Below are 12,489 nucleotides of genomic sequence, written 5' to 3'. Positions count from 1 at the left end.
ATTGAACTGGGCCTCATTCTAAATGGTCACTTTGTATTGATAGTCCATACTGGGCTTTACTATGGTTCTACATACAGTACCTGTATTGATAGTCCATACTGGGCTTTACTATGGTTCTACATACAGTATCTGTATTGATAGTCCATACTGGACTTTACTATGGTTCTACATACAGTATCTGTATTGATAGTCCATACTGGGCTTTACTATGGTTCTACATACAGTACCTGTATTGATAGTCCATACTGGGCTTTACTATGGTTCTACATACAGTATCTGTATTGATAGTCCATACTGGGCTTTACTATGGTTCTACATACAGTATCTGTATTGATAGTCCATACTGGGCTTTACTATGGTTCTACATACAGTACCTGTATTGATAGTCCATACTGGGCTTTTCTATGGTTCTACATACAGTATCTGTATTGATAGTCCATACTGGACTTTACTATGGTTCTACATACAGTATCTGTATTGATAGTCCATACTGGGCTTTACTATGGTTCTACATACAGTATCTGTATTGATAGTCCATACTGGGCTTTACTATGGTTCTACATACAGTACCTGTATTGATAGTCCATACTGGGCTTTACTATGGTTCTACATACAGTATCTGTACCTGGAGGGTTTCTGCTCACATATTCCTTTATCTCCACAACTTTATCTGATTCTCTCTCTCTCCCACTTCCCTTCATGGATTTAAAGGAAATGACTGGTATATGTAAACTCCCTCTACCCCATGTCAACACCAATCCAATGCTTTTACATTTGTGAGGAGTAGTGAAGGAAAGCTACACTTCAGGAGGAAGGAGAGATTATTGGGACGTCCCATGGAGAGATGATAGAGGGATGTGAAAGAGGAGAGATGTAATGGTTGTACTCCCCATGGAGAGATGATAGAGGGATGTGAAAGAGGAGAGAGGTAATGGTTGTCCTCCCCATGGAGAGATGATAGAGGGATGTGAAAGAGGAGAGAGGTAATGGTTGTACTCCCCCATGGAGAGATGATAGAGGGATGTGAAAGAGGAGAGAGGTAATGGTTGTACTCCCCCATGGAGAGATGATAGAGGGATGTGAAAGAGGAGAGAGGTAATGGTTGTACTCCCCCATGGAGAGATGATAGAGGGATGTGAAAGAGGAGAGAGGTAATGGTTGTACTCCCCATGGAGAGATGATAGAGGGATGTGAAAGAGGAGAGAGGTAATGGTTGTACTCCCCCATGGAGAGATGATAGAGGGATGTGAAAGAGGAGAGAGGTAATGGTTGTACTCCCCCATGGAGAGATGATAGAGGGATGTGAAAGAGGAGAGAGGTAATGGTTGTACTCCCCCATGGAGAGATGATAGAGGGATGTGAAAGAGGAGAGAGGTAATGGTTGTACTCCCCCATGGAGAGATGATAGAGGGATGTGAAAGAGGAGAGAGGTAATGGTTGTACTCCCCATGGAGAGATGATAGAGGGATGTGAAAGAGGAGAGAGGTAATGGTTGTACTCCCCCATGGAGAGATGATAGAGGGATGTGAAAGAGGAGAGAGGTAATGGTTGTACTCCCCATGGAGAGATGATAGAGGGATGTGAAAGAGGAGAGAGGTAATGGTTGTACTCCCCCATGGAGAGATGATAGAGGGATGTGAAAGAGGAGAGAGGTAATGGTTGGACTGGACTTATTTATTCTCTCATTAATGACTTCTTCTATCTAAATAACATAATTGCAGTTTACAAGATAAGTTCATTCAAGGAAGTATCCATGTTTTACAGTTTTCACAGTGTAACAGAAATGTTGTTGTCTGAATATATAGCCATTAATTGTACAACTTGTCTCACACAATCATTGGTTCCTGTAGGTGCAGGGTAGAGATATGACGGGGAGACGGTCATGACCTCCTCCTCAGACCTTTTGGCAGAACGCCCAGAATATCTTCAATTAAGATAGGAGACGGTGTCAGACAGAAACCAACCCTGTGAAGCATGTTCTATAAGATAGGAGACGGTGCCAGACAGGAACCAACCCTGTGAAGCATGTTCTATAAGATAGGAGACGGTGCCAGACAGGAACCAACCCTGTGAAGCATGTTCTATAAGATAGGAGACGGTGCCAGACAGGAACCAACCCTGTGAAGCATGTTCTATAAGATAGGAGACGGTGTCAGACAGGAACCAACCCTGTGAAGCATGTTCTATAAGATAGGAGACGGTGCCAGACAGGAACCAACCCTGTGAAGCATGTTCTATAAGATAGGAGACGGTGCCAGACAGGAACCAACCCTGTGAAGCATGTTCTATAAGATAGGAGACGGTGCCAGACAGGAACCAACCCTGTGAAGCATGTTCTATAAGATAGGAGACGGTGCCAGACAGGAACCAACCCTGTGAAGCATGTTCTATAAGATAGGAGACGGTGTCAGACAGGAACCAACCCTGTGAAGCATGTTCTATAAGATAGGAGACGGTGCCAGACAGGAACCAACCCTGTGAAGCATGTTCTATAAGATAGGAGACGGTGCCAGACAGGAACCAAAACAATGAAGCATGTCTATGTAGCTTTCTTGCTGTATACTGTCATGAAGTTGCCCTGTTGGGGGCGGTTTATGACCCCCCCATAAATACCTTTCCCCCTTTTCTCTCCACTCTACAGAGTGGACTCTTGGAAAGCCCTTTGTTAACGTAGAGAGAGTATGGTAACATCAAAAGGTTTTACTTATTTATTCTCTCATTACTGACATTCTTTATCACTGAAGTAATTACACAACATAATTCATGTTAGATAGATAAGGCTCTCTTCCTCCTGTAAGAGTCATTGAAGTGTTGGATGAGATAGGACCCTGCCTTCACCGGGGAATATTTGTTGGACCCGTCACAACAGGTGCACTAGCGGTCCTGGGGGGGGGGGCTCTAACAGTACAACTGGCCCCAGCTGAAATGGTCTAGAACTGCCACTGAAATGGTGATGAAGGCCTCCTCGTCCAGCTGCACAAAGCCAGGGACTGCAGTGTGCTCCAGTCTCCAGCAGGGGGCAGTAAAACCCTATGGACCTGAAAGGGAAAGTGAGGAGTAAAAATCAAAGGTGAATTTATATTGATGTTTCCACAGAGACCTGAGTCATATTCACTAGGCACCAAACTGAACTCAAACAGGGAGGGACTAACTGAACTTAAGAAAATAAATGTTTTCATTTTCTGTTGCTAAATGTTTTGCTACAGTGTGCCCTAACGAATACAATTTGAATTCTTACAAATACTTTGAGCATTTCCTTTAGTCCTCCAGGTGGGAGGGGTTTGTTTGTACTTTTAAGATGTTTCTATTGGTTCCATTACAACAAACTCAATCAACCACTGCTTATTAAGTATTCAACATTATTTTAAATAGTAATTGAACGCAGGTCTGTTTCCACACGCAATAAGCCTGTAACGTCTTGTACGATCTCAGGTAAAGGTGTTTCAAATGGAAGGGCAAGTCTCACCACTGAGAGGAAAACATCACTGGTCCACCTTTGCATCAGGTCAGCTATGTTGATCAGTACTGTCCCAGGGATGCTGGGAGCAGAGATGATCTCCCCTGACCTGGTACCACCTATGGAGTTGTCATTTTAATATCAGTTTAACCCCATTACTGCTATAACACACATCAACCATGTTAGTAGAATGAAATGGATCCAGGTTCCATTTATTTTACAATAGATTTCATCACAGGTCACTTGGTAAGTTTGCTAATATCATCATCATCAAATGTATTTCTAAAGCCCGTTTTACATCAGCCGATGTCACAAAGTGCTGTACAGAAACAGTCTATGTTATGGAAAGAGCAGGTGTCCTTAATGTTTTGTACACTCAGTATATGTTGTGTCTACAAGCTCATTCCCACAGAAAACTGCAGAGGGAAGCAGTACCACCCAGTCAACCATCAGACTCCATTGTGAGACGCCTCACAGAGGATATTCAACCATCATTGCAAATCCAAGATGTCAATATCAACAAGGTGCTGATCAGTAAAGAGAAGAGAGACTAACATTCTAGAATGCTCCCTTTTTTCTGCACGGTTCTCACAGTGAAAACAACAGGATTACAAGAGTGTTCTACGCTTTCTTCATTTGATCCAATTCAAAGTTGACAATTATTTTATGGGATGAGAATTAAGTGGAGTGACTAATCTTAGCTGGTCTGAGAAAACTGATGAGACTTCTCTCCTTTATGTATACATTGGGCCATTTAAAAAGACACCAATCTGTAGAATCTCTTCTCACAGTCAGCGCAGTGATGAGGCTTCTCTCAAGTGCGTATCCGTTGGTGTGTTTTTACATTGCCCAATCGGGAGAAACTCTTGCCACATTAACATTTACATTTTACATTTTAGTCATTTAGCAGACGCTCTTATCCAGAGCGACTTACAGTAGTGAATGCATACATTTCATACAATTTCATACATTTTTTTGCAGGCCCCCTGTGGGAAGATTAAGAGAAGAAGTAAGGCTTCTCTCCTCTGTGTGTTCTCTGATGACCCTTTTAGCTCAGCTGTTGATAAAAAACAAAATCTACAGTCAGATCAGTGATAAGGCGTGTCCCCAGTCCGGCCCTTGGTGTCTCTTGAACTGGGCCAGTCGAGAGAAACTCTTTCCACAGTCAGAGCAGGAGTAAGGCTTCTCTCCCGTGTGTGTCCTCTGATGAACTTTTAGGTCAGTTGATGTTGTGAAGCATTTTACACAATCAGAGCAGGAGTAAGGCTTCTCTCCATTCTGATTACCTTAGTGTCTTTTTTGGGGGGAATATTTGTCAAATTATTTGTCAAAACATTTTGTCACCTGGTGATTTAGGATGGGTCTTGGTTTGTTCTAACATGTTACTGTGTCACCTGGATCTGATTACTGTGGGGTTAACGGGATCTGATTACTGTGGGGTCACCATGATCTGATTACTGTGGGGTCACCATGATCTGATTACTGTGGGGTCACCATGATCTGATTACTGTGGGGTCACCATGATCTGATTACTGTGGGGTCACCAGGATCTGATTACTGTGGGGTCACCATGATCTGATTACTGTGGGGTCACCATGATCTGATTACTGTGGGGTCACCATGATCTGATTACTGTGGGGTCACCATGATCTGATTACTGTGGGGTCACCATGATCTGATTACTGTGGGGTCACCGTGATCTGATTACTGTGGGGTCACCGTGATCTGATTACTGTGGGGTCACCATGATCTGATTACTGTGGTGTGTGCCGATACGTTAACTGCTCAAAACACAAAGAGGCAACACCCCACAAACAGCGTGGGGGAAAAAGGAACTTAAATGTGATCCCAATCAGAGAAAACTAGCGACAGCTGTCTCTGATTGGGAATCGACAGAACCCAACATAGAAATAAACCACATAGAGCTAACACCAGGCTATAACGCAAACATAGAAAACAAACCAAGGAAAAATACCCAACATGACACACCCTGACCCGAGTTCACCTGGTCAGGGCGTGACAGTACCCCCCCCCAACGGTGCGTACTCCCGGCGCACCAAACTTTAGTCTATTGGGGGGGGACCCGGGTGGGCGCCTCACCCTCGTTGGAGGCTCTGGCCCCGGGCGTGTTCTTTCCCCCGCCTCCACCTTAGCCCTACCCCTCTGGCCCGGACTGGACCACTGTGGAGCGGCATGCTCAGGCTCTGGAGCGGAGCTGTCGACCGGAACAAGATTGGACACCGGTGGACCGGACACGGGCCGTGCCGGACTGGGAACACGCACCACTGGCTTGGTGCGGGGAGCAGGAACGGGCCGGGCCGGACTGGGAACACGCACCACTGGCTTGGTGCGGGCAGCAGGAACGGGCCGGGCCGGACTGGGAACACGCACCACTGGCTTGGTGCGGGGAGCAGGAACGGGCCGGGCCGGACTGGGGACACGCACCACTGACTTGGTGCGGGGAGCAGGGACGGGCCGGACAGGACTGTGGACACACACCGTGGGCTTGGTGCGGGGAACAGGAATGGGCCGGACAGGACTGTGGACATGCACCGTGGGCTTGGTGCGGGGAACAGGAACGGGCCGGACAGGACTATGGACACGTACCGTGGGCTTGGTGCGGGGAACAGGGATGGGCCGGACAGGACTGGGGACACGCACCACTGACCTGGTGCGGGGAGCAGGGACGGGCCGGGCCGGACTGGGAACACGCACCACTGGCTTGGTGCGAGGAGCAGGAACTGGCCAGGCCGGACTGGGGACACGCACCGCTGACTTTAGTGCGGGGAGCAGGGACGGGCCGGGCCGGACTGGGAACACGCACCACTGGCTTGGTGCGGGGAGCAGGAACGGGCCGGGCCGGACTGGGAACACGCACCACTGGCTTGGTGCGGGCAGCAGGAACGGGCCGGGCCGGACTGGGAACACGCACCACTGGCTTGGTGCGGGGAGCAGGAACGGGCCGGGCCGGACTGGGGACACGCACCACTAACTTGGTGCGGGGAGCAGGGACGGGCCGGACAGGACTGTGGACACGCACCGTGGGCTTGGTGCGGGGAGCAGGGACGGGCCGGGCCGGACTGGGAACACGCACCACTGGCTTGGTGCGGGGAGCAGGAACGGGCCGGGCCGGACTGGGGACACGCACCACTGACTTGGTGCGGGGAGCAGGGACGGGCCGGGCCGGACTGGGAACACGCACCACTGACATGGTGCGGGGAGCAGGGACGGGCCAGGCCGGACTGGGAACACGCACCACTGGCTTGGTGCGGGGAGCAGGAACGGGCCGGGCCAGACTGGGGACATGCACCACTGACTTGGTGCGGGGAGCAGGGATGGGCCGGGCCGGACTGGGAACACGCACCACTGGTTTGGTGCGGGGAGCAGGAACGGGCCGGGCCGGACTGGGGACACGCACCACTGACTTGGTGCGGGGAGCAGGGACTGGCCGGACAGGACTGTGGACATGCACTGTGGACTTGGTGCGGGGAGCAGGGACGGGCCAGACAGGACTGTGAACACGCACTGCTGAACTGAAGCGTGAAGCCGGTTTAGCCACTCGTCCTGGCCAGTGGTGCGTGTTCCCAGTCCGGCCCATCCACAGACAGTCCAGACAACATGGTCACATGTAATGGTTTTGACATCACATACACAACATATATATATTGAATACTCAGATACTGCTCAACAGAGACAATAAGAGCACAACCCTTATATATGGTGACTGTATATTGATATTGTAGTTTGTCCTTTAGGGCACCTGTAACGCCCCCCCTGCCTATGTACATTGGAATCCTTGGAATGTTTTGTCCTGTGATGAAACAATGGCCACGTTAGTTTCTACTCCCGTCTCCTTGGTTACTGTCCTTCTATTAGTTGTAGAAGTAATACAGCGTGTTCTACAACACTGACCTGTTGTGGATCCACTATGTGGATCAATGATCAATAACCAGTATTCATTATGTATGTTACCATGTATCATACATGTCATCTACATGTTTCTACTTTAACCTGTTAGGGCTAGGGGGCAGTATTGACACGGCTGGATAAAAAACATACCCGATTTAATCTGGTTACCACTCCTACCCAGTAACTAGAATATGCATATACTTATTACATATGGATAGAAAACACCCTAAAGTTTCTAAAACTGTTTGAATGGTGTCTGTGAGTATAACAGAACTCAAATGGCAGGTCAAAACCTGAGAGATTCCTTTACAGGAAGTGGCCTGTCTGACCATTTCTTGAACTTCTTTTCCATCTCTATCTTTTACTAAGGATCTCTGCTCTAACGTGACACTTCCCACGTCGTCCATAGGCGCTCAGAGCCCGGGAAAAAACAGAATGTCGTCATTCCAGCCCCAGGCTGAAACACATTATCGCCTTTCTCAAGTGGCCGATCAAGGGACTCTGGGCTTATGCGCGTGACCCGACCGCCCCCGCCTTTGTGATTTTTTCCTCTGTTTGCCGAAAAGGAGATTCCCTGTCGGAATATTATCGCTTTTCCATGAGAAAAATGGCGTAAAAATTGATTTTAAACAGCAGTTGACATGCTTCGAAGTACGGTAATGGAATATTTAGAATTTTATTGTCATGAATTGCGCCATGCGCGCGACACTTCTTTACCATTTCGGATAGTGTCTGGAACGCACGAACAAAACGCCGCTATTCGGATATAACGATGGATTATTTTGGACCAAACCAGCAAGATGGAGGCGGCAGAGCAAGAGTTGTTGTCGACAAGGGACAGTATGCCTTCCGATATGGCTTCCGTGAGCCTTTTCCCAAGTGAGGCACTTAGGTTCCTGTAGACATCGCTGGGCTGTAGGGATATGTCCTTGGTGATTACATTGCTGCATACCTCGAGTTTCTCACCGGGCAGATGCGCCACCGTTTCCCTGTTTATCCTTAGGTGCTCCAACTCACTAGTACCGCAGACGGGTATCATGTGTTCGGGACAGTTGTTCATTACCGAGTTGAAAGCCATGGTTGCCCTCTTCAACCTCTGTCTGACTGAGGTGATTGAGGTGAGCAAGTGCTCTTTGCAATCGTCCAGGCTGTGGGAGCCAAGGGCAGAACTGTACATGTAGCGGGGTAAGCAGTAGTCTATAATGCAGTGAGCTAAAAGCTTTCCAGATCGGTTTCCAGATGATTACGGGGCCACCTCGCTGTTTGCGAACAGGGCACTTGGTTGGAATGTGGCGCGTGTGAGTTCTGGGGCAGGACGTTCCAGTGGTATCCACCTGGTGGTAATGTGGTATAACAAATAAATGTATTAAACATTTTCAGTATTTCATTTTCTCTTTCTCATTTATTTTTCCTTTTTTGTTTCTTGTCCTTGGGTTTACAGTTCTTTATCAGAGTTTCCATTTCCTCACACACAGAGACATCCAATGTTCCCACTGCAGGCCATTTGGTGTTTAATTTTCTTGTGTGTTTTTCCCATTTCATAGAGATTTTATTATCTCCTCTTTACTTAGGGGGTGTCTAGTCCCTAATATCTCTACTGGTGTTGTATTCATTTTATCGATTGTCTACAGCTTAGCTATAATTGATTAAATCCTCCTTGCTATCTTCTTTTCCTTTTGATTTAATTCTTTGTGATGTCTATCCTTCTTATGTTTATTTATTTACTCACTATATCCTATCTTCTGGTTAATGATTGTTTTGGTCCTATTTTACTCTATCCTCAGCACTAGTTCCTATTTCACGGCTGGGTAGCCTGAGGCTGTTTTTCTCTACACAGCTTGTGCTTTATCCGTATGTTTTATCTTCTCACTTCACTCACCGTATATACTATATGTGTTTTGTTTAATACTTTTTATTATGTTCTGTGTATTTCACAGTGGTTACTTTAACACACTATTATGTCAATGTTTTATCTTTCCATAGCTTCTTTTGTCTGTTATCTATTGATTTTGTTCCCTCTTCCTTGTCAGTATAACCTCTCTGTCAACAATAACATATCTCTGACCTTACTGTTGACAAATGGAACCGGTCTCTAGTTGGGGGAAAGTGCTTGTCAGTATAACCTCTCTGTCTACAATAACATAACTCTGATCTTACTGTTGACAAATGGAACATTCCACCCTAACATGTAGCTGGGAATACGTTATAAACTTCAGAATGTCAGTGTGTATGCTGAACCTACTTCCTCAGTAAATGGAACTATGTATGTATGGAAGGGAAAGCCTGCTATTATCTGTCTATACTATGTATGTATGGAGGGGGAAGCCTGCTATTATCTGTCTATACTATGTATGTATGGAGGGGGAAGCCTGCTATTATCTGTCTACACTATGTATGTATGGAGGGGGAAGCCTGCTATTATCTGTCTATACTATGTATGTATGGAGGGGGAAGCCTGCTATTATCTGTCTACACTATGTATGTATGGAGGGGGAAGCCTGCTATTATCTGTCTATACTATGTATGTATGGAGGGGGAAGCCTGCTATTATCTGTCTACACTATGTATGTGATGTACAACAAGCAGTGCAGCAGTAATGAATGAGGAGGAAAGTGTTTCCATAGGTTTGTGTTGTTATTATTATTAGCGTCTTGGGTCTTTTTTAATATCAAGGAATATTTCACTTCCTCTGTTCATAGGAGTAACAACATGAATTTGTCCATGAGGCAGAAGTAATGTGGTGCGACTCGAGTTTCGCCATCAGCTGGAAGACTGTGTCCCTTTTTGGTCAGTGTCAGTGGAGGAAAGAGAGAGTGGAGGGATGTTGAGAGACGGACCCTCAGTCTGCTGCTCTCTCCCTCTGCTGAGACTGACCCTCAGTCTGCTGCTCTCTCCCTCTGCTGAGACTGACCCTCAGTCTGCTGCTCTCTCCCTCTGCTGAGACTGACCCTCAGTCTGCTGCTCTCTCCCTCTGCTGAGACGGACCCTCAGTCTGCTGCTCTCTCCCTCTGCTGAGACTGACCCTCAGTCTGCTGCTCTCTCTCTCTGCTGAGACGGACCATCAGTCTGCAGCTCTCTGCCTCTGCTGAGACTGACCCTCAGTCTGCTACTCTCTCCCTCTGCTGAGACGGACCCCTAAGTCTGCTGCTCTAGAGACTGAGAGGTATAGAGACATACTGTCAAGGTGACAGGTATCCTAGTGGTTTAGAGACTGAGAGGTATAGAGACTTGTCACTCTAAGACAGTTTAATTTCATCTGGTTTCAGAAATAATGTATAGGATATGTTCATAACCCCGTCCACCTATAAGATGTGGGGGGATCTGTATGACTAAGAAGAGATACAAAGAACTCTGATTGTAAAACATCTTCTCTTTTTAGTCCTAGATATGTCTATGGTTACTGCTGAATGTAGTACCTCTAACCCTGATCCTAGACCAAACAGTAATAACCACATTGTAATGTTAGAACACATAAGTGTATTATAAGGCATTATAAAGGTCATTAAAATAATTATAATATGTACTTCATAGAAACTGTTAACCTTTATATATTCTAACAACTCACATTTTGTTAGATGTATTCCATATTAAGGGTCCTAAACTAGGAACTAAAATATTTGTCTCCCTCTAGATGTTGTATGCAGATCTCTCTCTCTCCCTCCCTGCACCCCTCCTTCCCTTGTTCCCTCCCTCTAACCCCTCCTTCCCTCTAACCCCTCCTTCCCTCTAACCCCAGCCATCTGGCAGAACAAGGAAATCCCTCCCCCTCCCACAAACTCTCTTCTGTGAAAACTAAACTGATCTGAGTCTCTGTGTCGTCTGTCTGTGTGAGAGTGAACAACCGTCCAAATGGCTCAGCAGGGAGTTCTGCTGGACCAGGACCAGTTCCGTTGTTCTGTCTGTCTGGATGTACTGAAGGAACCGGTCACCATCCCCTGTGGACACAGTTACTGTAGAATCTGTATTGAGGGCTGCTGGGATCAGGATGTTCTGAAAGGGGTCTATAGCTGTCCTCAGTGCACAGAGACCTTCACTCCAAGGCCTAATCTGAGGAAAAATAACATGTTGGCTGAGATGGTGGAGAAACTGAAGAAGACAGGACTCCAGGCTGCTCCCCCTCCTGCTCTGTGCTGTGCTGGACCTGGAGATGTGGCGTGTGATGTCTGCACTGGGACCAGAAAGCGGAAAGCCCTCATGTCCTGTCTGCCGTGTCTGGCCTCTTACTGTGAGACTCACCTCCTATCTCACTATGAATCTCCTGCTTTGAAGAAGCACAAGCTGGTCAAAGCCACCGCACAACTACAGGAGAAGATCTGCTCTCATCATGACAAACTGCTGGAGGTTTACTGTCGTACCGATCAGCAGGGTATCTGTTATCAGTGTGTGATGGATGAACATAAAGGCCATAATACAGTATCAGCTGCAGCAGAGAGGACTGAGAAACAGGTAAGACCAGAACAACTTGTTGGTGACTGTCTGATAAACAAAGAGTTAAACATACAGTACGAACTGAGGCTGTTTGAATATGAGACCATTCAAATGAAATGGATCCATAAATATGAACACAACCTTGAGTAAATAGATATGTTAACCCAGATTCTTCAAATGTATCACCATTTTCTAAAGTCTGTTAGGTTCTGAACACACAGAGTGAAAACTCAAACCAAGTTTATTCACCCACTGGGTCATACAGCTGCAAAGACAATGTTTGATGACACAAGAACATATATTTATAACCTCATACTAGGCGGGGTCAACTGTTACACATGTAGACAGCCAATACATCTCTGTTGCTAGACAGGAACTGAATTGGTTCCTCTCACTGGTGAAGTCATGGCCCTGCCTGATGCTAAAAGCTTTGTGGGTTTGGAAGTGTATGTGTGTGAGATAAGACTGTAGTAGGAGGGTCGTTGGGGTGGGCCTCTCTGGCCCCCCTCCGAGAGGTTTCTTCTCACTTCATCTGTTGACTTGAACTCGAGCCGAATTCCTGGCTCCTCCCTAGTTCTGCAGCTGGCCTGCCTTATCAGAGACTAACTAGACTGTTGAATTCCTGTCTCCTCCCTAGTTCTGCAGCTGGCCTGCCTTATCAGAGACTAACTAGACTGTTGAATTCCTAGCTCCAC

General features: G+C 46.8%; 2 protein-coding genes across 3 annotated transcripts in view; one reads left to right on the top strand and one right to left on the bottom strand.

Moving 5' to 3' along the window:
- Positions 1 to 2,915: 2,915 nt before the first annotated feature.
- LOC123729857 (E3 ubiquitin/ISG15 ligase TRIM25) overlaps positions 2,916 to 12,489 on the bottom strand; it is a 65,369-nt gene continuing 55,795 nt past the window's right edge. The window contains exon 4 of the mRNA XM_082968271.1: positions 2,916 to 3,038. Coding sequence (XP_082824397.1) covers positions 2,931 to 3,038 — 108 coding nt within the window. The 3' untranslated portion in view covers positions 2,916 to 2,930. The remainder of the gene's footprint in view (positions 3,039 to 12,489) is intronic.
- LOC123731781 (E3 ubiquitin-protein ligase TRIM47-like) overlaps positions 10,524 to 12,489 on the top strand; it is a 43,037-nt gene continuing 41,071 nt past the window's right edge. The window contains exon 1 of one of the 2 annotated variants that reach the window (XM_082968273.1): positions 10,524 to 11,812. In XM_082968273.1, the coding sequence (XP_082824399.1) occupies positions 11,216 to 11,812 (597 nt within the window). In that variant the 5' untranslated portion in view covers positions 10,524 to 11,215. The remainder of the gene's footprint in view (positions 11,813 to 12,489) is intronic. The other variant, XM_082968272.1, reaches the window with a different exon arrangement.

This window comes from Salmo salar, chromosome 23, assembly GCF_965601325.2.
Source record: "Salmo salar chromosome 23, fSalSal1, whole genome shotgun sequence".
In the NCBI taxonomy this organism is placed as follows: domain Eukaryota; kingdom Metazoa; phylum Chordata; class Actinopteri; order Salmoniformes; family Salmonidae; genus Salmo; species Salmo salar.
The sequence above is the reverse complement of the archived record's forward strand: the minus strand, read 5'-3'. Positions and strand labels throughout refer to the sequence as shown.